Source organism: Aedes aegypti, chromosome 1, assembly GCF_002204515.2.
Source record: "Aedes aegypti strain LVP_AGWG chromosome 1, AaegL5.0 Primary Assembly, whole genome shotgun sequence".
NCBI lineage: Eukaryota > Metazoa > Arthropoda > Insecta > Diptera > Culicidae > Aedes > Aedes aegypti.
Window position 1 is genome coordinate 112,809,263 of NC_035107.1, and position 26,763 is coordinate 112,836,025.

At 39.0% G+C, this 26,763-nt stretch overlaps 1 protein-coding gene across 11 annotated transcripts in view; it reads right to left on the reverse strand.

Annotated features, from left to right (window-relative positions):
• Nucleotides 1–3,333: 3,333 nt before the first annotated feature.
• The window catches only part of LOC5571574 (rho GTPase-activating protein 190), a 108,234-nt gene continuing 84,804 nt past the window's right edge, over nt 3,334–26,763 (reverse strand). For 7 of the 11 annotated variants that reach the window (XM_021845681.1, XM_021845661.1, XM_021845637.1 and 4 more), the window contains exons 4-13: nt 19,922–21,066; nt 19,509–19,520; nt 18,958–19,410; nt 17,403–18,895; nt 17,167–17,211; nt 8,005–8,547; nt 7,555–7,952; nt 7,129–7,492; nt 6,776–7,055; nt 6,296–6,494 (exon numbers count right to left, since the gene is read on the reverse strand). In XM_021845681.1, the coding sequence (XP_021701373.1) occupies nt 6,296–6,494; nt 6,776–7,055; nt 7,129–7,492; nt 7,555–7,952; nt 8,005–8,547; nt 17,167–17,211; nt 17,403–18,895; nt 18,958–19,410; nt 19,509–19,520; nt 19,922–21,066 (4,932 nt within the window). Of the gene's footprint in view, nt 5,152–6,234; nt 6,495–6,775; nt 7,056–7,128; nt 7,493–7,554; nt 7,953–8,004; nt 8,548–17,166; nt 17,212–17,402; nt 18,896–18,957; nt 19,411–19,508; nt 19,521–19,921; nt 21,067–26,763 lie in introns of those variants that run through there. The other 4 variants (XM_021845688.1, XM_021845692.1, XM_021845695.1 and 1 more) reach the window with 4 other exon arrangements.

Consider the following 26,763-nt stretch of genomic DNA (forward strand, 5'->3'; position numbering starts at 1 on the left):
AAATTTCGTCAAAAAATTCCCAAAAGAGTCGTTAGTGCGGTCTAAGGGGAAAAAATCTGGAAAATACTTAGGTGAATTTCTGGTAAATTTTTCGTAAGAATATTAGGAAACAATAATATAATTCTTATGGTAATTCCTAAACAAATTACTCGGGAAATCTTTGAGTATTTTCGCGGAAGTGGTTTTGAAAGAACAATTGAACGTATTCCGCTAGTAACTTCATATGCACGTTAAAACTTAAAAAAATCTTAGTTATGCATTTTTGAAAAAATAAAAAAGAAATAAAAATTTCTAGATTTCCCTAGATTGTAGAGAAATCTAAAATTAATTATCAGTGAAAAAAAAAAAAATACAAATAGACCTGCGGAAAACTTCTCAGAGAAATCAAGAATAACATTTTCTCAGTAGAATGCTTTTTAATTGCTTATAAAATTCTTGTGGTATAGTACGAGGAATCCTTACAGTTACACCTGGAAGGGTTAATATTTTGTTTTGGAGGTAGTCTGTATAATTTTTGCTTTTTTTTCGAACAATCCTGTAAAGAAACTTTAGGATGAACTTCGAAAGCAAAGTTGGAAAAGTGTTGCTGAACTCTCTAAAAAATTCGTGGAATGAATCCTAACTTGGTGATCTTGAAGAAAATTTTGGTGAGACTCCTAAATTTTTTTTGTATTAATTTTTGGAGAAATCCTAAGTAAATCCTGAAAAACCTAAACAAGTTATTAATGAGCACAAGAGGATTATTTAAGCTATTGATTAGCGGAATCCTTCAAGAGAATTTTTAAGGAATTTGGTAGAGAATCTTAGAGAAATTTGAGATCAGAAAATTTTGCGAATGATTTCCGTGGGAATCCCAGGACAAACACAGCGAAAACTGGTAAAGGAGTTCTAAAGACAGTTTTAATGGTTTTTTTTTGCTAAAATTCTTGAAGGATTTTTGACTGGATTACAAAATGAATGAATCTTTTTCGTAGTGAAAATTGAAATTTACAAATATCACTGATGTGCCACGGAATTAGACAAAATAACAAATGAATTAAATCAATACAAATCTGTTAAAACTACGAAATTTGTAAATATCGTTATGATTGCGACCGACATTACATCTGTAAAACAAGTATTTGCTAGGCTTCCCCTAGGCCCCCTCCACAAAAAAAATCCTAACTACGCCAATGACCATGGAGATGCAGAGGTGATCTCGGTCTCTAGTGGCAATGGACGCCACACTAACATTCCTTCCCTTCCCTCGATGATCGTAAGGACGTGGCCGGCGCCGTTATTAACATTACTAAGTTAGGAGTCCTCGAAATTGTACATTGAAGATGGTATGCTACTCCCAAGCTACATCTGTTGGTTCCCTGTGCAATTTCGATTATTCCAGTCAATCATGGAGTAGCAACTACGAATTGTACGGTCATCAATGCTTAATGCTTACGCTAAATGTTCATATTCTGTTGAAGGCACGATTCATATTTTTAGTCGGCTCAGTGCTCCCGAACGAAGATTCATCCATAACGAAGGAATCGTATTTGTTCGTCATGACGCCGATCCTATTTGACCGGATCTCTGCGGCAAATCGTCATCCGACGCTGGTTGAGTGACGATGACGATTCTTCTTTTAATTTCGTTGCCTACTTTTTCCATTTGACGGCGACGATTGTCTACCCTGGAAGAGACTCTATGCTCTGGGAAGTCGAGAAAGTTTCCTTTAGGAAAAGATTATTTGACATAAAGCTATTAGCAAGACATAATTTGTGTACCATGCCTTATGCCACAAGTACATTAGCCTGGGACACGGTTCTATGAAAACAAAATCTCGCTCCAGTCGACTTTTTCGATTGCATTAAGGTCCCATACCAACTGTGCAAAATTTCAGCTCGATCGGAGAAACTTTATTTTAGCGCCAGCCGTTCAAAGTTTGTATGGGATTTACTATGGGAAAACTTACTTTTGCAAAGAAAAATCGAGAGACGTCGCCCATTGACCTCTATAAAAATTCTGAACACAGACCTCGATAGGCATTTCTACGATGAACAACATTGCCGAAGACCGCTAAGCAATCCGATGCTTGTGAAAAAAGTTATTAAGCATAGACTATTCGGAAATTTTGCCCGATTTTGTTATTATTGTTATTCCTTTACGTGTTAATCAACGTCGCCTTGCCAATAAGTTTTTGTTGAATAACTTTTTTCACAAGTGTCGGATTGTTTCGCGGTCTTCGGCAATATTCTTCATCGTAAAAATACCTATCGAGGTCTGTGTTCAGAATTTTTATAGAGGTCAATGGGCGACCTCTGGCAATTTTCGTTTGCAAAAGTAAGTTAATCCCATACAAACTTTGAACGGCTGGCGCTAAAATATAGTTTCTCTGATCGAGCTGAAATTTTGCACAGTTGGTATGGGACCTAAATGCAATCCAAAAAGTGGACTGGAGCGAGAATCTAATTTTTGTCCCACACTAATGTACATACGCCAAATTGCCGTTATACCAAATGTTCACATGCCAAAAGACCTTATGTCAAATGGCTTTATTAATAATCAGTTATAATAAGGCTGTGAACCGTTTCACCAGTTCGTTTAACTATTAGTTAAAATTTGACATTTCGATAGTTATTTTCCCCTCAAATGGTTAAATTGAACATCGCAGTCGACCCATTTGAGCTTTGACAGTCGAGTAGTTATTTCAGAACAAAGTTGACAGATGGTTAGTAATTCTCAAATTCACGGGAGCAAAAAATAACTTTCGAACTGTCAAGTTTAACCATGCTCCAGAGCAGGGTTATTTCTAACCGGAGGGGAAATAACTATCGAGCTGTCAAATTTTAACTAAAAGTTAAACGATCTGGTGAAACGGTTCACAGCCTAAATATAACTATTATAATAAAATTATAATAAATATGAACAGTTGTAATAGTTCATAATGTCACAAGGAATTTCTAAAAAATGGAACTCTTAAAAACAGCCTTGTATAAACGTCTGATTTTTTGAGAATCTTTATGAGAACTGTTATCTTCTGATTTCTGTTTGATTTCTTCTTGTTTTATTGGTTCCTCTTTGGTCTCTTTTTCAGGCTTCTTTTTTTTTGGAGTCTCCAAAGTTCCTATTTTTAGAAAACTCATTCGCGAGCAGTATGCTTGATCATCAGCTCCGACAAGGAGAAGTTGCTGTGTTATCGTTTCACATCGTTTTAGGGTTATTCTACGAGTGGCGCAAGGCTCATACAATTGCTTATGATTCTTTCTGGGATCTCTCAAATATTCAGGTAAAGGCATTACATCTCAACAATCAAGGATTTCTCTACAATTTCTATATGATTCCAACACACAAAAGTCGTTATTTTTGATGTGAAGTTTTTTTTCTTTGTTTCCTTTTTCGTTACTCACATGTACAATACACAACTATTTGTAGTTCCTAGGATTTTGCGTTTCGTGGCGGAGCACTAAAATGTGATTTAAAAAATAAACTTTCGGCTTTGTGCTAAACTAAAAAATAGAAAATAATAATAAAACACAACATATATATTACATTAAATCCGACCTTTTGTCATAGATTCATATTACATAAGAAGCGCATTAGTGTTCTCACTTGTTCACTGACAATCACTTTTAGTAGTGTTTATTTAGGTATGTCTCTCATTAGTTCATTTACTCTCTAGTCGCCTATATAAGGTATACGTAAGTAAATTATTTTCCTTGAAATTAAAAATATCGGAATTGGCCTTTCTTCCACCTTGTTGCACTCTATAGATTTGTATATTCTATTCGATTTCTTTCTTTTGCTTAAATAAGGAAGGACGTGTTCGTTTTCGTTTCTCTGGTTGAAATCATTCGGTGTGAGTTAAGTTTGAGTGGTGTGTGTCTTTATAATAGGGGAAGCGTCTTTTTGAGTATATGTTTAGTACTAGAGGGGCCTCTTTCGGTCGGTTGCACTACTACACATTAGTCGTTGCGTACATGAGTAAATCAGCAAGGAAGTACACTGAGTGAGGAGAAGGGAAGGGACATCGTCTACATCTTGATGTGGGATGGCACGTTTTTGTTAGTCTCTGATTCGGAGTTTTATCGTTAGTGTTTCAAAGGTATTGCATGCTTGCACTTGGATGACCAGTGTTGCCAGACTTTGTCGTAATTAGCCAATTCAGTGCAACAATCGACTAGAAAAACAAAACTAAAAGTTAGGAACTTTTCTAAACATTTATTTTTTTCACCCGATAGGTAGTAAGTTGATAGGAGAAATTTGCTGTTGAAAGTTGACAACACTGATCTAGAAAACGGTAATCGGTTTCGAGTTTCGCGATTTGTGTGGTGTTTTTTTATCTTGATTCACAGTAACTAAATTATACTGAAAGTATATAAAATTTATCACCACATATTTGTAACATTCTTATCATGCGTTTCTTTCTAGTTGTTATGACATAACGGTTCTACCTTAAAAATGACTTGTTTCATTCACCTTGTTCCACTACTGTTCAGAGAGACGTTATTTTTGCCTTAAAAATATACACAGGTAAATATACAAATATCCTTATTTTCCCATATTTTGTTCAAATACACTGATAAACCAGTTAAAAATATCTCTGAATCTATTAAAGAATGTCTGTTGATTAATGTTCACGATTCGACGACATCGGAGTAAGTAGCATGTTTCTAAGCATTTTGTCGCTTCGCCTAAACAATAAGCAAATAAAAAACACTATCGAGTTGTTCACTCTTTTCTTCATTAATTTTAACATTTACAGCGGATAATATCAGCGCAAATTTGAGTATATTCCTATCCTGCGTTTCCTATTGGGGTCGAATATCGTGTATGCGTTGCACTTCTTTTTCAACACTACACTTATAGGGCATTAACAAAAGTAAGGATCTCTCATGCCATTATCGAAGCGCTGCTACAAATATTTGACTTTGTATTTTGTTTTACTGTTGTTCGGAATTTTCCAACAAGTGACAACAGCGAAGTAGAAAATATTTCAACATCAATTTTTTTACGTTCTAAATGCCTAGCTAAAAAGGGAATTCGCGCCAGAATAAAAATAATACTCTTCGCCTAATTAAAGCCGGACGCAATTTTGAAATGAAAACCGAATTCTACACAGCCCTTGCAGTAAACCTGGCCCGGGCAAAAGCTGCACAACTAAAAATTAATCAACAATAGAGATGTACCGAATATTCGGCCGGCCGAATATTCGGGCCGAATATCTCGATTTTTTAAATTTTGCCGAATATTCGTTCTGCCGAATAATAAAATCCGTTATTCGGCCGAATAGGCCGAATAGTGACCGAATAATAACAAAATAAACTAAACTGTAAAAAAAATATTATGTTTATGTAAGGAAAATTTAAAAAATCAATAATTTATTCAAATGATGACCGAATTTTTCTTTTTATGGACACCTTAAATAGACTTTGATGTCAAATATTGAAAAAGTGAGAATTTCTCTGTTCTATGGCGTTACCATTTTCTGCAAATCAAATTGTATCTCATCTTGCAGGAGCTGTAACGTACCGCTTGGCTAGTTAGAAGCGTTTGAAAATTTGTTTTCAAGGTATAGATGCATCGAAGCTAAACCCGGCATTTTCAAGAGCGCAAATCTAGAGAACCAGACAACCGTTTGTGCTGAAAATTTATCTTTCTGGCCAATCGCTGGTGTTGACCAATCATTCCAACATTCAGCGCGAACGGCTGTCAGATTATCTAGATTTATGCTCTTCGATGCAGGTTTGGCTTCGATGCATCTTCACCTTAAAGTCCGTCAATTATCAGGACTTTCTATACGTTCTATATTCTTTGCAAAACCTACTAATCACGTTCTTCTATTAAGAGAGTCAGGGGTCTGCCGTCTATTTGCCTCAATTTTTATGAAAGACTTCCAAAAGTCGGATGAATAGTAAACCAAATTTCTTAAACAAAAATCAACAATAGGATACAGCTTCCTAGCTTCAGAAATACAGAAATCCTCAGAACTTATGATTTCTGCAAACGGTTTCAAAAGCTCAAGAAGACGACCATTCATTTCAATTTTTACTTCGTTTAATTGTTCAGCTTTCCCTACTTAAAAAATTGCACATACCGGTGTTATTCGGCCGAATATTTAGGTTTTATTTGACCGAATATTAAGTCATTATTCGGCCGAATGTTCGGCCGAATATTCGTTTAGCCGAATAATAATATTTCAACTATTCGGTATTCGGCCAAAGGCCGAATAGTGCTATTCGGTACATCTCTAATCAACAACTCACTAGCCTCCATCCTCCTCTGGTGATGGCAGTTGATGAGGCCGTTGCTGCTCACGGCATCAAACCATCACGAAGGCCTCCTCGCCACAAAACAGAAACGGATACTGGTCGATCATCGTCTGGACGATGTCCTCCAGATAGGGGCGCATGGTCTCGAACCGCATCATGTCGGTGAATTCGATGGGCAGCAGCGTGGGCCACCAGCAGATCGCAAGATTTTTGCTATCCATGCTGTTCAGCTTGGAGTTCTCGGAAACCCTGTAAAGATCACAAAACAGAAATAAGTATGTAATTTCATAGCCCTGTTATATGTTGGCTAAGCAGCCTTATGCTGCCCCTTTTTGTGCAACTGTCCTATGTTCTATGTCAGTATGATGAGAATAGAGAACCATAAATGTTCGGGGCAACTGGAGACGTATCGCCCAAGACCGACGAAAATGGAGCTCTACAATAAGCCCGGCAATGGCGTGACGCTACGCTGTGACCATCAAGGATCAAGGTAGGTATTCGAGAAATGTTTAGTTTTTAGAAACATTTACCTCACGAAATGCTGGAAAATGAAGCTCAATATGGCAAAATTGCTCGGAGGGAGTTTTCCAAGTAGCGATCTCAGCGCAATCAACCGGCAGCTTCGGTCCGTTTTGACCTCCATATTGAGACTGCTGATGGCTTGCAGCGGTCTAGAACCGGCAATCTCTTCCAATTCGGCCATCATCTCCGTATTGAACAGCGATGGTAACCGTTTGGCAAAAAAGTCCTTGAGGGCGGTGGCCACTGCATTCACGGGAATATCCAACTTTTCGATGTCCACGTCGACTTCTGTTGATTAAAGATAAAATGGAAAGTGAATCAGGTATACAGGAGAAAATATTCAACATCCGATTGATCTTACCTTCATCGAATTTCTGGTACAGCAAATCGACATGTGCTCTGTTACCCGGCACTCGGTAAATGCCCTCCGAATCCAAACCCTCCAATTCGATAAATTTGACACATTTCTCCACAAATAGTGGCACCAGATTTTTATCCGATTGCTTAAAACTAGCTAACGACGGTTGTTGCGGAATCGGAGGCGCGTTTTTGGCATTCTTTCCGCTGGTTCCCTTGCTCGATCGACCAGCTGTTTTCTTTGCATTGGAGTCCGAATCCTTCGAATCTTTGGAGCTGTTCTTGCTGCTATCGATCTCCTTACCAAACCAATTTTTCTGCTTGGTGATCAGTTTTTCCCGGTCACCCATCTTTGGGAGGACACCAAACTGAAAGTAAATGCAAACGATTTAAATTGTATTCAAAAATTTCATTACGCGGACAAACTTACAATCGGTGAATTGTTATCCCTCGGCGAAGACACATCGATGCTCGACTCGTCCTCTTGCTTATCCTTATCCATGCTCATGTTCTTCTCATTCTTCAGCTTTTGATACATCATTGGCATTCCGAGAGCCGATCCTATATGGCCACCTCCAGGAACACCGACCATCATCGGTTGCCCACCGCCATCCCCAGGGCCTCCACCACCGCCAAATGGACCCAGTGGAATCTTTGGCGGCTGAACTGGGATGGCGGTTCGCTTCTTGCGATGCCTTTTATGACCTTGAGGTTTGCGGTTAATTTTAGAATAACCATCGGTTGAGCGCTTCCTTTCTAAAGAACTAGAATCACTCTCCGAATCGGAATATTCCGGAATGTTGAATACTGTTGGAAATGTAGAACCAGCTAAACAGATGTGATTAATCAAGCTAAACTTTCAACCAAAAAATTAACTTACTTTGTTCCTTCTCCCGTCGTTGTCGTAGTTTAGCCTTTCCTCCGGTCAGATCGATACCCTGCTGACCAACATCCCCTCGTTGCCCTCCCGAAAAGGTAGTAAATAATTGACTTGCTACATTATTAACTGCATCGCTAAATGCATCGTTTATCTGCTCATAACCGGCCTCATCCTCGTAGTCCTCGCTGTCGTCCTCCGGAGCAGCCAGCGGAGCATTCTCCAACTGCTGCTGGAGCAACTTTTTGGCCTTCTTTTTCTCTTTCTCTGTCATGGGTTGACCACCGCTCCCTTGGAACGGGCCCTGTCCATCTCCCAGATTCATGCGTGCTATGGCCTCGTTGACTATGGCAAAGCTTTTGAGATTCAGTTTTCCCGGTTGCTTCAGCGTTTGGCTGGGGCCCTTTGGGCGAATTTTCTTCGCAAACGAACTTTGGTTTGGCCTCCGTCCGGTTGTGAAAGCGTGGTGGGGGTTCATGCTCTTCCACATGTCTTCGTTCTGCTTGTTATCCTGCTTGGGGATGAGAAATCCGTCGTCCAACCAGCCTGAGATATGGGATTTAGAAAGGTTGTTCATAAACGATAATATTAATAAAAGTTCTAATTATAACTGAGAAACTATTCATAGTTATTTTTTTAACAATAGGTACTCTGCCGTTATACGCATAATTGTCCCATGTTACTTATTGATACTTTTTAGTAACTATTAGTAATATAACTGAGTTGTATTAGATTTAATTTCGATGGATTAAACTACAACTTAGCACAGTTGCAGCAGCATTTGATTTACATTTATGTCAAAACGTAGCTCAAAGTATATGCAATCAGAGGCAAAGTGAATTTGAAAAACAGTCAGTGTTGTGAAAAACTCAATTTCTCACAACTCACGTTTGAGATTTTTCATGCGTGAATTGTCAATCACACAATTCAGTGAATTCAGCACACTCAAAATAATCCAAACGTCATTGTTACGTGAAAACATACGTGGTTTTTTTCCATCGCACTTTTCACGTAGCTCTTACGGGAATCATAGGTGGTGAAGAATGAACGCATGAACCAATGAACTATTTTCTTTCCATCGGAGAACTACGTAAGGGTTACGTGAATTTTTCGTAAATTCCACCAAGGGAATTGATGGAAACTAAAGAAAGCTTCCTGTAAATGTCAATTGAAATCGGCGTTAATATAATCTGCTTGGCTTTGCTTTATTGTCTGCAATTTCATATTTTTTTATGAAACGAAATATATACACAATATTTATAAAACTTTTATTAGCTGACTGGTAGATGTGAAACCTCAGTTAAAATATTTTCGTCACAGAACATTTATAGAATAAACACACATTTTGGTATCGGAATTGGTAGGTTGCTGCATACTTCCGCTTCTAGATACAAGTATGATTAGATTCTTTCACCGGGTTTTTGCAGGTACCGCTCCTGTTACAGTGAGAATGTAATAAAAGGGATTGAATAGTAAAAAATACGCAAAATTAGATGATTTACTCACGTTTAGCTGTCAGCGAGAGAAAATTATTTCGTTCAACACCGGATCACCTTAAGCCGCTTGACTCATCAAAAAAGCTATGCAATTCTGGCCTTAAGAAGTGTAATTTATACCAAAATGCTATTGCAGAAACCAAAACAGAATTTACTTTAAAATTCATGTTATTATAGCGGTCGAAACAATTACTCTCAAAGCTTGTCTTGGACTGACGCCATCACAACACAGAATGAATTGCAGAGTGAACACGATCAAAATGAATCAATCCGTGTACGTAATTTCCACGTAGGATTGATAGGTCAACCGCAGTGAAATTTAGCGGAGCCTCATTTTATATATACCTATGGTTCAGTGCTTGTTACCTTAGTCAGGTAAGAGTCGAAGAGAGTTCATTTTCAAGGGTCTACGTGATTTTTCACGTAACAATGACGTTTGGATTATTTTGAGTGCAGTCGAAAAATCATGGATGGGTTGACTCATTGTCTCGAATTTCCACAGTTTACTCACACACGGCAATAATTTCTTCTTACTCTGGTGAAATTATAGTAATCCTTTCTAACGTAAACAACAACATAGGGGCTGTCCATTAATTACGTAAGACAATTTTGACGGTTTTTCGACCCCCCCTCCCCCCATGGTAAGATTTTTTGTATGAAAATCTAAAATAACTTGTATGGCGCGTAAGAAATTTCGAACCCCCCTCCCCCCATAAACCCTTACGTAATAAATGGACCACCCCATACGGGTTTCATGAGTTTATGACGGGTTTTGCGACTGAATCATTTCTTACGGTTTGAGTTGATTGAGTAATTTTGCATCAAAATCTCGAGCGTGAGATTTGCGAAGCAGATCTATGATGAGTTTGCTCTCAAGGGAGAGCGTTTTGATTCAGATTTGAATGTGAGTCTATCAAGTGTCAAAATCATTAAATCTGGAGCTCGATGTGAAAAGGTCGTAAGTAACAAAAGTAAAAAATCGCGTTTATTTCACCATTAGGTAGATTCTATTCAGCTTATTATGCTGGTAAAGTATCATATCGATATTATATTTCTTCTAAAATAAAAAAATAATTTGACACTTTGACGTAATTAACAAAAAATTAGGAATAGTAAAAATTTGTTCATTCGTCCTATTGCGCATAAGGTCCAATGTAGCAAAAACACCAAAATTAAAAAAAAAAAAACGCGTATTCGACCTTTTTTTCTTTCATCTTGGGTTTACAAAATCCCCTCATAATCAAAACCTGCTAGCTCAACACAGTTAACCATTTATACTGAGATGTTGGCAAACAGCAGAGCAACACTTGGTGCTGTATCGTTTCCTAGGAAATCAAGTTACAGTGTTTTCGATTGTTTGGAAGACCTTAGGGAAAGGTTTAAGGATCCACTCCGTGACAATTTGCACTCTTCGCTCAACTTTGGTTTAATTTTCGGCCTTTAGCTCTCTTAGCATTACTGCAGAAGTACTAATGATGACTTATGAATGTTCCTACAACGATATAACATATACAATGAATCCATTATCCATCCGACAAACCCATCCATAATCGCTTCCGTTGCATTTTTTCTACAGTACACATTCAGCGCAGATGGGGATTTGCTCTGAGCAACATCGCTGATCGCAGCCCCGGATGAGTCCCGGCCCCGGCCCGGCACGGCGCAATGAGAATAGCCCTTAAATCGTTTGCCAACTTCACGAAATACATACCTTCATGCAGAAAACTTCAGAAATTCTTTGAAATTCTCTATTTTTGTTTACAACGGTGGGTCGTATGTACTTCACTGGCCATCAATCAGTCCGATCGCACTTTGACGTATGGACATTTTCAGATGTCAAACGTCTGAACGTACCCGTTCGAAGTGCAGCGGTGACTAGCGTTAGGTAGTATCGATTAGGTCGAATGAACAACAAACAATGTTATATCGACGGAAAGCTTTTTTATGATCATAAATTAATAAATTGAGTATATTTTCATGGTTTTGTTCGATAGATTATTGAAAGGGATTTCATTTTGTGTCTCAATACGTATATTGAACACTTTTGAGCTATTTGCTTGAAATAGGAATTGAATTTTGTTTGAGAAACTTCATGGAGAGTTATCTCAGATAGTCAAAAATGTCACATACGACCTTTTCAAATCGAGCTCCAGAAATGTTCTTCTAAAACTACTGATCTGCAAAAAATAATCAAGGTGACGCTTCAATTTGAGCGTTAGTTTGCAATTCTGAACTAGAATATAAATTAGGGGTCATCCACAAATTAGGTCGCACAAATTTGGCCATTTTCAAACTCCCCTCCATCCTATGCCACACTTTCCAAGAGGAGATTTTACCTTGTTTGGTAATTACAAAGTTATTATCTTCTAGTGGGCTTCGTGACCTTGCGGTTAACGTTTGGCAAATTTGGCCAGAACATCGATGTTACTGAATCGATTCAAAATCGATACGTCAAATCGATTCACCGATTTAATCGAATCATTTGAATCGATGTTTCTGAATCGATTCAATTTTCAAGCTCATATGAAAACTTTTAAAAAATATGCTCTGCAAATAAGACTAAATGAATTTGCATACGATTTTTAATATTCCTTAAATGAATAACGTTTATAAATGAAAATTTTATATCAATCACTTCAAGGTTGATGCAAAGCTAGGCTTATAGCTCATCAACTCATTCAAAAATCTTATCAATTTAATCCTTTCGAATCGAAACAAAAAATCGAATGAAGAAAATCGATTCACTCGATTTTGAGGGCTCCTAACATCGATTCAAAAAATCGATTAATCGGAACGAGAAAATCGATTTTCAGAACATCGATTCAAAATCGTCCATCGCTACTTGCGGTTAGCGGCGTCTGTCGTTTAGGCGTATTGTGCCACGAAGCGTGGGTTCTATTTCCGCTCCAATCGGTGGAAACTTTTCGTCAAACGAAAAATTCATCACTGGGCTACTGGGTGTTATGTGTTGTCCGTTGCCTAATTTTCGTGATTGTTCAGTCTGTGCTAGGCTATCGACATGATGGAGACACCATCTTCTATGGTGACAGAGGGCTCGATTGGCTTGTCAGATAGATCGGGCCCGGGACATACTGTCTACTGAAAATCGCTGCAGTTGATATAGGGCATGTCCATTGCCTGGTCTGTGCAGCCTTTGACACATTCCAGCGTAACGCGACACCACGAGGAATCGGCTTTCATTATCAAATTAGGCCTGTTCTCGGAAATACGCCTTGTGACCATGTGATTAAACAGGTTTTATATTTTGCATATTAAATGTACTTGATGTTGTGACATTCATTTTGAAACATAACACTGTATATATGGTAACTGAAGGCAGTTGCATTTCGTAACGCGACACCATCGCTGAAATGCACTTTTTCAAACATCACTCTATAATCGCCTATATCTGCTCTGCTATAATTTTTACAATCCGGATTTGTTCTAGGCAATCCTTCTATGTATTGATAAGAACCAGAGTGTAACTTCAAACTGGAAGTAAATATTGAATAATTGCAGAATCTCATTGATTTCATCTTATGAGCGCCGCGTTACGTTTATCTTCCAACAGGGTCCTGCAAATGGTGTCGCGTTACGCAAAAAGCATGTTTTATTTTTATTGACAAAATCGGTAATGTTGCTTTCAAGTTTCGGAAAAAAATGTATATCTATTCTGAAGAACTTCAGAAGCTGCTGCTTTAAACTCTGTGTAAGATTGATTTCAAGGTAAATATGCTTTAAATACCGAAAAATCTCTGCATTACTTCATATTGTATACCTGATTTATAACCTCTATCAATTATTGCACGCGAAAACAAGACAGACCAAACTCTCAAAATTGGGGAAACATGATTCAAAATGCTCAGATTGACAATAAAAATATCACAATCTTTTAAATTTGTTTACATTTTCCAATTAGGGATAAGTGTTCTTCCAAAGCCTATTAGAAATAAGATTGTCGGACTGTTTCGCGGTCTTCGGCAATATTCTTCATCGTAAAAATACCTATCGAGGTCTGCGTTTAAAATTTTTATAGAGGTCAATGGGCGACCTCTGGTGATTTTTCTATGTAAAAGTAAGTTTTTCACATAGTAAATCCCGAACAAAGTTTGAAGGGTTGGCGCTAAAATATAGTTTCACCGATCGAGCTGAAATTTAGCACAGTTGTTATGGGACCTAAATACAATCCAAAAAGTGGACTGGTGCGAGAATCTAAATTTTTTCCCACACTAATGGGCAGTTTGCCGAAGACGCCATATTTTTAAATGGACAGGCTCTTGATATATCTGCAGAACAAAAGTAAAAATTTCAAGTCCACAGGTTCTCCTCATCGGTCAAATTATGAATCAAATTAGGTACCTACCATGAGATAGCGCGACAATTCCAGAACAACTTTACTAAGGACTCCATGTTTAGAAATTATCTGGATTTTCGCATATACTGATTTCAAATTGTGGTCTACTCGAACCGTATATAGTGCATTCATTGTTATGCGACTTCTATGTACATTTATGTATGTTACCGTATTATAGAGGGTCATACTGTAAACAAAATCTATCGAGTATTGTTCTCAAGAAGATTTTTAGTATTACACGTTAAATGAAACCCAGGCATTTGTAAGTTATATAAAAAAAAACTTTTGAAACTTTTTACAAAAATACTAAAAAGTTTTAAAAGTCACAAAAAACGTTCCTTACATACGTGTAATGAGCCAATGTTTAAGCCAAAAATAAAATCATTTCGATTTCCGAGCTACGAAAAAATACACAAAATTCTAAAGTGTACCCCGTCTAAAGGCGGGGTTGGGTATTAGAGGGTTAATAGATTTTGTGGAATAACCTCCTCGGGGATGTTGGAGAAATTCTTTGGAGTTACCGTGGATGAAATAACGTAGAAATTCTTGTCAGGCACCTTGAAAAAAATCCCTGAACAGTTTTTTTTTGTCAAAAACTTCGAAATTAACCTTTGTAAAAATCTTTGGAAGATCTCCTAGAGCAACAACTGGGAAATTTGGTCGAAGGATTAGTGAAAAAAAAATATTTGGAAGACGTCCTAAGATACTGTTTGTAAAAAAAATATCAATGTAATCCCTGGGCAAATTATTCAATAATTTTCTGGAGAAATTTCTGAAGATGTTCTTTGAAAAATTGCTGGAAGAATATCTGGAAGAATTGGTCGAGGAATCTCTAGAAAATTCCTGGAGAGATCCCTGAAAGTATTTTAAATGAAATCATTGAAATCAGTCTGAGATGAAATTTTTGAAAACAAATGTTGAATTAGTTAGTTGAATTAGTTCAAGTCTCGTAACAGTCTCTGAAGATTTCTCTGGATCCTGCATAATTTTGCATCAGTATTCACTACAAGCAAGATATGAAAAAAGAGACTTTAGAGACAATTATGTTCAAAAAATAAAGGCTTTGGAAACAATTCGTCAAAAATAGAGACGTTTTAGAGACATCCGTTAAAATAGAGACAAAGTCTCTAAAAAGGGACTGTTAGCCATAAAATTGTGAAATTGATTGTTTCGGCATTTTAAATTGAAATTTCGTTTCACTTTCCCAAAATGAGTTTTCCAGTTTTTAAAAACTCGAATAATTTCAAAAACCCGAATATCTTCACTGAACAGCTCAACGTGCGTTTTGATAGCGCGGCAGCCGAAATTTTTTGGTGTGTTTCGACGCGCAAAACCTTTGTCGTGAACATATTTTACCGTGAATTACTGTTTCAAAGAAATTTCCCTGATTGTTATCCGAATTCCCTGAGAACTCCAGGTTTCTCCAGGTTTTATAAAATTCCCTCATCATTCCATAATTAAGATTTTCCAGGTAGTAGACAACCTGAATACCGTAAAATGTGGCGAATAGAAACACTCTCCGACATGTTTGAATGTGTACAACTTAAACCGTGTAGATAAAAACCATTTTTATTACTCTCAAATATGGGTCCCCAATTGCCATTAAAAAACAAAAAATATTTCGTACAAATATTTGTGAAAATGTGGTAGGGGGAGATCCCCCAGTGCCGGACACTTAAGCCACTAAATTCATAATTCGAAAAATATTGATTTTATGGGCTCGTGTTACCCATTTATGATAAATATTATCATTTTTATAGTGTACAAAAATAAATTTGAAAATATAAATATGAATTTTGATATTTTTGATGATGAGTTTTAGTACCAAATTAATCGATCTCGAAAGGTGGCACCCAATACCGGACAAGATCTGGAAATGCCTCGAATTATGTAAATTTGAACATCAACGAATGTGTACACTATAGGAATAGTTTATAATTACCAATTCAATGCATTTGCCACATTTACAAGAATAATTTGAGTTTTTCTTAGTTTGCAAGATGCCTATCAAAAACCTCTTTCATATATGATGAAAAATAGCACATTTTAGGATGTTGTTCTGAATGTTCATTATTCCTAATTTTATTGCATATTTGATACCATGATCGACGGAAACCATGAAAAATGAAAGTAGTCTGAGATACTGATGCAATAATTACAAAGATATCATCTAACAAATCAAGCTGTCCGAAACTGAGGGACAGGAGGTGCTTAACCAAAATTGTAATTTGTCAATATTTACTTCAATTATGGTACAAAATACATTCATACTATCAAATTAGGATTATGTTCGATCATGCTTGCCGGATCCAAATTATTTTTTCATATTCAAAATATTTACTAAATAGGCTCAAAATTAAGTGGATACGTCAATTTTTTAAAGATTTTCAAACTTTTCTACTTTTTTAAAAAGGCATGCATATTTCAAGGATGTGTTATTCTACGCAATCATTAGTCTACATAATAGCTTTCTTTTCTACTAATACACCATCTTGATTAGACCATGATTTCTCAATGTTTCGGCTTTGTCCGGCACTGGGGGATCTCCCCCTATGTTTCTATTCACCCCGCAATAGGGCGAATATAAACACTGTTCAGTAAATATCAATACTTTTTTCATTTAAATGGAAAAATAAACACTTGTTCGAGTGCATCTTAAAGAAATATCATAACGAATTCACCTAGTGAAGAAAAAAAATGAAATTATTAAAAACAATTTCAATTTTTGATCATGTTGCAAATTGTCAAAAATGGCGGATGTTTCAAGCTATCAAAAATGGTTGAGATTTCAATATTTTCTTCTTTTGTTTAAGCAAAATGTGGCAAAATTTATGATTTGAAAATAGTCTGTCGATACTCAGTTATTATTGAACTAATGGAAAAAAATATATTTCAGTAGGTTTTATTAAGTTTATCTTTACATAAAAAACGCATTTCTACCTGTAGGTCACTTTGTTTCTATTCGCCCCACTTTTTCTATTCACCCCGTTTCACGGTATATAACACTCAGAAAAATCGAAACAAATGGTGATTTACAGTATATAAGACCCTATTTCTTATTTACCAAAAATATATTAGAATTACATTAATTACGTTTACTGAACATAAAAATAAAGTTAACCATTAATTTTTCTGTATCCAATTACCACACCCGTATCTTAACAGTTTGAATAAGTATTTTTTAGGAATTACTGCTTACTGTTTTCATAACCCAATTGTTAATTAGTTTTTAAATTATTGATAACGGAATTAGTACCATTGACTGTTGTTATGTTACTGAACTAAGAGTAAAGAAATATTAATGATGATAGTAACCTGAGTCGTATGTGTTGATCGAGTCCTTGGATCCACTGACGTCAGCTATGGAGGATGGAGTTTATTGGCGGTAGAATGACATGTGAGGAAGCCATAGATGGAACAGATATGATTGTTTTGGGGGGTAAACGAAATCCATATTAGTATACATAATACCTTACACATGAGTAGTTGTTCCCACGGTTAGTGGATGATGGTTTCAACTTAGAAATATTGTAAGGATAATCGATACTTACAGTTGATTTCCTCCAAGCTACTTTGTGACTGGGACACGGTATTAGCTTTGAGTTGGCGTAAAATCGAGGATGGCGTCAGTAGGTGATCTGGTGGTGCTGGCTCTGGCGGTGTGGTGGGTGGTGGATAGATTTGAAAACCTTGATTGCTGCCACCTTTATCAAAATCGCTACTGTCTTCGTAGTAGTACATGTTGGAATACTGCTGCTGATGTTGCTTGAGATTATCTAGGTCATCCAAGGAGTTGATGGAGCGGTTATCGAAGAGCATTTTCTGTTGCTGGTGGGGATGCTGATGTTGGCCGCGGTAGGTCGTTTGGGAACCGTTTATTAGATAGCTCTCGTAACGAGGTGGAGGTTGTGGTGCTTGCTGGTGATGATGGTGCATAGAGTGTTCCATGGTGCCCTCTCCCGAATCAATTGTAAGGGGCTCTTCCATATTGAAGGCGTGTTCAATCTCTGGCTTCTTGTCCCATACTTCTTTGAGGAACGGAGCAAACGAAGCAAATTTGAATTGGTTATCTTCGTCGGAAGCGGTTGCAAAGTGTGCGCGTAACTTGTCGGCAATTGCATTGCCCTCGGTGATTAGCATTTGTGATGTTTCGTTGTTGAAGAAAGCGTTGACTCCACCCTGTTCCGATACGGAGACGAGTTGCATTGGAAGATTTGGAATGTTTAATGAAAAAGCGCTAAGGGTAGAAAGGGAAGCCTTTCGTTTGCTGGAATATAGCAGGATAAATCCATGGATGAGATCATCTCTAAAAGCATTTGCGCCATGGTATGAGGATAAGATTAACTCAACTCGTCGCTTGGAATCGCCCAAAAACATTTCGAAAATTATATTCCTTTCACCTGCGTTTATACACGACTGCTCAATCATCATCGAGCTCAGTAGGTTCTCAGTCGAGAAAGGATCGCCGCAAAAGATGCACATAATAATGCGCAAATCAGGAATATCTGCTAGATTCATGCCGTATTTGAGTTCATCAAAAGGAATTGAGTCGATAACGCTGTTCAGTGTTGTCTCTATGAAGCGCACTTCTTGGCCGGAAGCGTAAAACTCATTCTCATCGATAAACACGCAGTGAAGTCGTTCCGCCAACGATTGACCATCGCTTTGCAATTGTTGCAAGGTGTTCTCACTATTCTTTTCATCACTCATGAACACTATGTGCAAATTGTTTACGCTATCCTTAAAATCAATATTGTCCACCAATAGACGATCGAGTACCTCATAGATATAAGTGAATGTTTGTCTATTCGAGTAGCAACATATCAGTCCTTTGTTGGCCAGATCAAACGAGAACGAATCATTTTCCCGATTGATCGTTTCAATGCTTAGCCCATATACTTGGCCGTCCACTATGTACTCGCCGTTATCGTTGCATTGCTGGTGTACTTTGTCTATGAAATCGTTTGCAATGTAATCCAACCCAATGACTATGAGATTCAGTTGCAATTGACCGTCCTTCTGAGCAAACTTCGGGTTCGGTAGACTGCAAAAGAGAAAGGTTATTAGATATAGTTTAAGCAAATGATAAAACTGTTGACTAATTACTTCTGATTGGCAATCAATATCCTCTCGATCAGAGCGTCCATACAGTTCGGGAACGCAGGGCAATGCTCTCGTATCGGACAATGAACAAACCCAAGATGCTGAAACAACATCAACTTCCGATCTTGTTCCAATCGGTCAAGCAGTTTGTATCGCAAATCTTCCTGGAGAACATCGGTAATTTCCTTGACGTCATTCTGGGTAATTGTTCCCGAGGGTTCAATGTTCTTGAAATGGTAGAACAAGTCCGCATGTTCCATTAGCAGCTCCTGGAAGTTTCGCTTTGCCGTCTCAATAAGCTCCCGCTGGTGGTTATCGTAGATTTGCTGACAATCATGCTCGGACAATGCTTCGAAACATTCGCGACCCATGAACAGCACTCGAACCTCCGACAGTTGCTTGCCAGGTGTCACATATCCGGTTTCCTCCAGCAATTTCTTGAACTGCTTCTTCCATCTGTTTGGTACATATGCATGCAGGATGGGAAGAAAAGAAAGGTATTAGAATTACAACAAATGACAACTGTCGACGTATACAGGGAAACTCAAATTCACCTTTTTGGCATCCTTTGGAGGTGGTTGTTAGTTTAGATATTTAGATATTTATTTATCACAACACAATGCAAGCCAAGACAGGGAGTAAATACAAGAGAAAGAGTTTAGTTAGATCTCTCGGAACGCAAAAACGCACACGTTTTAAATGTAACAGTCTACTTCTATAGATGAATTCTACTAAACAAGCTCGTCGTATACTTTTTGTTTAAAGAATAAAAATCATTCAATTCAAGCCAATTCGCACACCAAGCGAGCTATATTCATTCTCCAGAGATGGATGCGTGTAAAGATTGATGCTTCTAATAAATCTCAGTTGTAAGATACCAGTTTTAGTATCAATCTTTACACGATCCATACAAACAAAATAAATCTAGCTAATCATACATTCTACAAAAAAAAACAAATCCACTTACTCTAATCGCTTTTGTTCCTGCTGCAGGGCATTCATGTGGTTCTTGAACACGGTTTCCGCTTCAGGCGTGTCCAGGATATCGAACGGTATTCGATTCTCATCTTCCATATCGCTCATATCACTCAACTCCGCCCAGCTGCCGCCCCTCTCTATGGCATCGAAAAAGTACTGTTCATATTCGACATGATTTCGGAAATAGTTCCGTACCGACTGCCAATCGTTGAACGTGTCCAGCTCCAAGTTGATGCTGTTCATGTCCGGCAGAATTTCCTGCAGTACGCACGCAAACGAATCCATGTAGCTTTGTAGCTTTTTGCCTTGATAATCGTCCCGCAGCTTCTTAATGTGCCGTCGGAATATCCTCTGGCCGGCCTCCTGGCCAAACAGTTCCAAAAAGTCAATCCATTCCCTGTGGTTGGCTAATTTTTTGGAAGAGCTCGTCCATATAGAACGATGATCTGTAATTTGAGTTCGGATAAGACGCGTGACGTATTCAGAGCTGGCATTCAGCAAATCAGTTCGTTGTTTCGCCGCCTCCGCATAAGACATGATCTTAGATCGTTGTTTCGCTTTATCGATCATTTGTGCTAGGACTATAAATGCTAGATCGACATTTATGCTTTCATGTGCCGATGTCTCTACCATCACAATTTGACCTTTGTACTCCTTCCGGGCGCAAATCTTCTCTGCCTCTCGGATATAAAGTTCGTTGGAGTCATCGTTTTTGGTCGTTACCAGCACGACTGGTTTCTTGTTTTTTAGGATGTTGTTGATGATCTGTGTGATGAATTCCACCTGCTTTTCAACGGTCCTGTTAGGGACGACACTCACGTCGAAAACGCACACAAATCCGTCGACCAGAAATCGTCCTTCCGGTAGGACGATTTCCTCGTACTCATGCTCGATGCCCAGCTGGTTTTTGCAAATATATTTGAGCTTTTCCTGTGAGCTTAACCGAATGGCCGAACATCGTTTTGTGTAGGGCTCCATTTTGCCCACCTTGAAGGGTTGGAATGTGGCATCGTCTACGAACTCGGTCTGTTCAACTACGCTAAAATTATACTCGACGCCCTCCTCGGACGTTTTGCGCGCCTCACCCCAATAGAGGAAGTGGTCATTGTTGACAACTCGGCCGCTGAAATCAGACTGATAGAAGAAACCGGATATTAGTGGTTTGTGATAAAATGCAGATTAAAGAAAAAAGACTTGCTACAAATTGTACATTGTACAAGTAGATCAGACCAAATAAAAAACCGAGCTTAGAAACGATCAAGATAAATGTTTCGACAAGGTTTTCTTCTTCCTTTTGTTGTCACGCCTCAATTGGGACAGAGCTTACTTTTTAGCTTATGAATGTTTTATGCAACAAATGCTTGACGTCAAAATAAAAAAAAATGTGTTTTATGAGCTCTTCTTCAGACGTTGACCCTCTACCAACAGCTTAATCTTTTCACACACGGTGTCTTTTTCATGTAACTTTATACAGTCATCTCTCCCTTACTCGATATTCTGTATCTCGATATTTCCCCTAACTCGATGGAATGCGCGGTCCCTTCAATCTAGCATGCTTTGATACCTCTGTAAGTCGATACCTCTCTAACTCGATGTTCCCTAACTCGATGCTATCTGTTTGAGTTTCCCAAGTAAGTTTACCTCTCTAACTCGATATTTTCATTAAAAGTTTCAAATGTCCTCCAAACGATAATAAATTTCATGAATTCGATTATTATGATTAAATTGACAGTAAAATTAAGGTTTACTGCCAATTTCTGGGTGCTAAAATTTTTAATTTTTGCAGATCGGTTAAAAAGTATCGCATAGATAAATGTGGAAAAATTGTATTGTTTTTCAAGTTAAAATAACTATTATGAATGTATTTTGTCAAAATAATAAAAAGTTTAAAATTTAAAAAATATGTGTTCTGTATCTCGATACCTCCCTTACTCGATGGTCCCTTCAATATCGAGTAAGGGAGAGTTAACTGTAACAACAAAAAAAAAAAAAAAAACGGCATGCCTTAAATTTGGACCGATGAAAAAGATCTTCCTCTTTCATTTGCCGCTAAAATTAAAATAATCCATCACCTGAGGAGGAAAGAATAACTCGCAATAACTTATGCATACCATATTTTGGTATCATACTATAATTAGGTGTTGTTCAGTTGTCAATACCTCATTTTGGTATTATAATGGTGTTTGAAAAAAATGTTTAAAACAATCAAAAATACTTCATTTTGGTATTCGATAGGTATTGAGGACTGCTGGAGGTATTGAACAATTATTGAAAAAATTCCCTTTTATATGGACTGCGATGGAAACTTACTTTTCGGATGGGTTTCCGGAACCAGGTATTATGAATAAGTAAATGATTTGAGAATCTTTATTCACAGTCCACGTGAATACCTGCTTGGGGGCCCAGATAGCCGTAGCGGTAAACGCGCAGCTATTCAGCAAGACCAACTGAGGGTCGTGGGTTTCGAATCCCACTGGTCGAGGATCTTTTCGGGTTGGAAATTTTCTCGACTTCCCAGGGCATAGAGTATCTTCGTACCTGCCACACGATATAACGCATGCAAAAATGGTCATTGGCATAGTAAAAGCTCTCAGTTAATAAACTGTGGAAGTGCTTGTGAAAGCTTCTTCGTTGACAGCTTTAGTGATAATAATTAGCACCAGAGGCACGGCCTGCTTATTAACATCCAGATCTACACATCTCCTTTTGTTTACACAAGTTGTGCTTTTCCCGTATTAATCAAAGCAATTAATTCAGCAGATAATTAAAGCAACAATGTTTCACTTACGTCGGTCGGTATTTACAACATGGTCAACTGTGTTCAATATCTTTTGCACTACTTGGCTCAAATTGATTGCATTGCAATGTGTTTCAGGAAGTTACTTAACTTTTGAGTCAACCAAGTGAAAATTGTCATCCTTTTGTTTCTGGTCCAACCGATTGCATCCGCTGCTACGGAAGGTTTTCCCAAAACCAACCGTTCTGATTATATTTGTCTACGCCTCTACGTGAGGTGAGCGTTCACATTTTCCCGAATACTACGGATCGTACTTGTCGCACTTGTAGGCGATCATTAGACTTTCCACCGGACCCAACGTTCGAAAACTGTTGCTTCGGTGCTCCCTTCTAAGGCGAGCATTCCAGATTCCTCTGAGCCCAACATATTGTATTCGTTGCTAATGGCTGCTGCTTCCTTCTAAGGCAAGCATTTCCGCCGGACCGCGACAGTTCGAAACTGTCGCTACGGCAGCTTCCCTTCTAAGGCGAGCATTTCAATATTGACCGGACTCAACGGATCGTATCCGCCCCGGTTGCCCCCTTCTAAGGCGAGCACTCTGTTTCCTTTTCCGCCGGACCCGACAGTTCGTAACTGTCCGCTACGGCTGCTTCCCTTCTAAGGCGAGCCATTTATTACTATAAGTTCCCTTTTGAGGTGAACTTATTTTATGACAGCCTGACCCGACGGATCGAATCCGCCGCTTAGACAACTTCCCTTCTAAGGTGAAGTTTTTAATTTTTACTTACACAATAGCGCCTTTTTCCTTTGAAAACAAACATCTTATTAGAAGAATTTGGTGTCGTGAAATGAAGGAATTCTCGTTTGCAATATATATCGTAATGGTCAACTGCTGCTGTTTTCTTCACTACTCCCTTCCTCGCTGTATAAACCAAGATATAATCCAAAATCTGATAGCCTTCGCCAACGAAAACTGGGTTCACTCGTCGCCAATGTGAAGCTTCTTCGTTGACAGCTTTAGTGATAATAATTAGCACCAGAGGCACGGCCTGCTTATTAACATCCAGATCTACCACAGTGCTCATAAGAACACTAAGCTGAGAAGCAGGCTCTGTCCCAGTGGGGACGTAACGCCAGAAAAGAAGAAGAAGACGTGAATACCTGTTCAACAATATGAGGACGGATCAGATTACTTCTTTAGTTACGAAACTACAGGTCGTCAAAGTAAGGATCACCAAGCGAGGACTGATAACTTTTACGGCCCTTGTGGATCGCATATGTGATGCCCTCGGAGTTTTAGACTCATTCAGAGGCATACTCGACCTGTTCAGAATAAAAAATATTGCTGTGTATTAGCTACTTCCTAACCCTCATGCAATTTGAGTTTATACGCTTCTTTTGTTTGCTTTGTTAGTTATATAAATAAACAGAAACGTTCGGTCGCTACAGTACATCGCGATTCTTATTTCGAACCAAAATTCCGAAATATACGCTACAGATTCGCAATCATTTATGGTCCTTCGCGATCCGGGTAGTGAAACGTAATTCACTCTTTCAAAAGGTGAAATGGGAGCTCGAAACCGCAAAGAAAGTGCTAGCTCGCAATCCGCCGATTTGTGAGGTTAGGGAGCGCGTCGATCGGCTTCATCGACTCGGAGATGCCTTTTTTGCGGTTCAAGGTGAAATTGAAGACTGCACTACGGATTTGGAAGCCATCGCTTCGGTATTTAACTACCGTGCCGAGTTTGAGGAGAGATATTACCAGGCAAAAGCAATGTACATTCAAATGGATGATGGATCTGTGCTGGGCGACGATATGAAGGACGAATCAGGCAGCACCCTACAAAATGCAGTGGTTGCTCTGCTGGAAGCACAACGTGTACTTATGTCCAATCAAGCTGTAGTTTCAACGCAAACGAATGCGTTAACTGCCCAGCTTGAAGACGCTCGGCTACAGCCACCTGGTAGCCGAGTTCCGGTTGCAGAACCAAACTTGGACCAACTGTTGAACGTTCGTCTCCCTCCTATCAATATTCCAACATTCAACGGAAATCGTAAAGAGTGGCGATCATTCAAGGATCTTTTTGCTAGTACAATCCACAACAAGCAGACATTACGGGATTCGCAGAAGCTCCAGTATTTGCTCTCTTACCTTGAGGGCGAGGCAAAAAGTTTAGTTAGCTCCTTCGCGATCACCGACGCTAATTATATGCAAGTTTGGAACAAGCTTCTTGAACGATACGACCAGAACAAATACACCGTATTTTCGTTGGTGAAGGAGTTCCTAGAGCAACCAGTCGTATCATCTGCGAACCCGAGCTCTCTTCGGAAGCTGGTATCGACATCGGACGAAGTTATAAGGCAGTTGAGTGCAATGGGTGCCCAATATGAAACGCGTGACCCTTGGCTCATACATCTACTCTTGGAAAAACTTGACAAGGAGTCCCGTTCCTAATGGGCAGCAAAACTCGTGGATTTGCAGGATCCAACATTCCAGCAATTCTTGAAATTCCTTGAAAACCGTTGTGATGCTTTGGAAACTTGCTCTTCGTTCACGCGAACCAGCACAACGATCACGGAAGCCATGAAAAGGGAAACACGGAAGGATCAAGCTAGGCCGATGGAGAAAAGATTGCAAAGCTTCTACGTAGAATCCCAGCAGTGTCCGAAATGCTCTTCGGAACATCAGATATACCAGTGTGAGTCGTTCAAGGCCTCTAGCGTCGCTGACCGTAGGGAGTTAGTGCAGAAGTCTAGACTGTGCTTCAACTGCCTCAGGCCATCACACTGCGTGAAAAATTGTTCGTCGAAAACATCGTGCAAAAACAGTGGATGCAACCAGCGGCATCATACGCTCCTCTGTCAACAGGGTGACAGCCAGGCAGCGAATCCAGTGCAGAAACCGATAATCCAATCGGCCTGCAGTTCTCCGGCCTCACAGCTGCCGGAACAGGAGGTTCACTCTACGGATGAGCTGTCAACCTTCAAGACGGATGTGTCGTCAGAACTGCCTACCAAAGTCGCGGTATTACCAACGGCACTGATCAAAATTCGCGACAAAGATGGTTCGTTTCAGCTCGCAAGAGCCATGATAGATTCCTGCTCTGGGGCGTCACTAATCAGCGAAGCTTGCATGACGCGCCTTAGACTTTCAAGAAGCAACGCCAGATTTCCCGTCACTGGTGTGGCAGCATCCGCAGCAGGTACTACCAAAGGTGTGGTAAAACTGGAAATATCGTCCCGATTCAACGACGAAGTGATCTTAACAACAGAGGCATACGTTCTTGATGTACTGACTGCTCCGATTCCTAGCCAGACTATCGACGTGAAGCGAATGAAGTTTCTGGAAGCAATCCAGTTGGCTGATCCGGTGTTTTGGAAAACAGGAAAAATCGACGTTATCCTCGGGGTTGAACTCTTTCTACCAATGCTTCGTATCGGTCAAGATACCGACGATAATGGATTGCCAATCGCACAAAACTCAGTGCTTGGTTGGCTGGTAGCTGGACGATTCGAAGGTGGAACTGGCATTCAAGCTCTATGTGCGTCCTTAAACGTCGATTCAAATGTCAACATTGATAAATCGCTACGAATGTTTTGGGAGACTGAAGAAATTCCTTCTCAAAATGTTCTTACTGCAGATGAAACACGAGCCGTGGAAATTTTCAAGACTACTTACCATCGCGATGAAACTGGTCGATTTGTCGTTCGACTACCATTCGACGAAACGAAGCCCGTGCTAGGAGAGTCGCTTAATACGGCGATCAAGAGATTACGTGCCATGGAACGACAATTTCTATTGAACCCAACGCTGAAGCAACAATATGAAGATTTCATGATGGAATATCTACGTTTGGGTCACATGGAACTCGTTCCAGAATCCGAGATAGCAAAACCTCCCAATGAATGTTTTTATCTGCCACACCACGCTGTACACAAGGCGGACAGCTTAACGACCAAATTGCGCGTCGTTTTCGATGGTTCCTCTAGTAGCTCATCCGGTGTATCACTCAACGATCGTTTGCTCGTCGGTCCGAACAACACCGAGAACCTACTCGATGTTTTGTGTCGCTTCCGCACATACCCGATAGTGT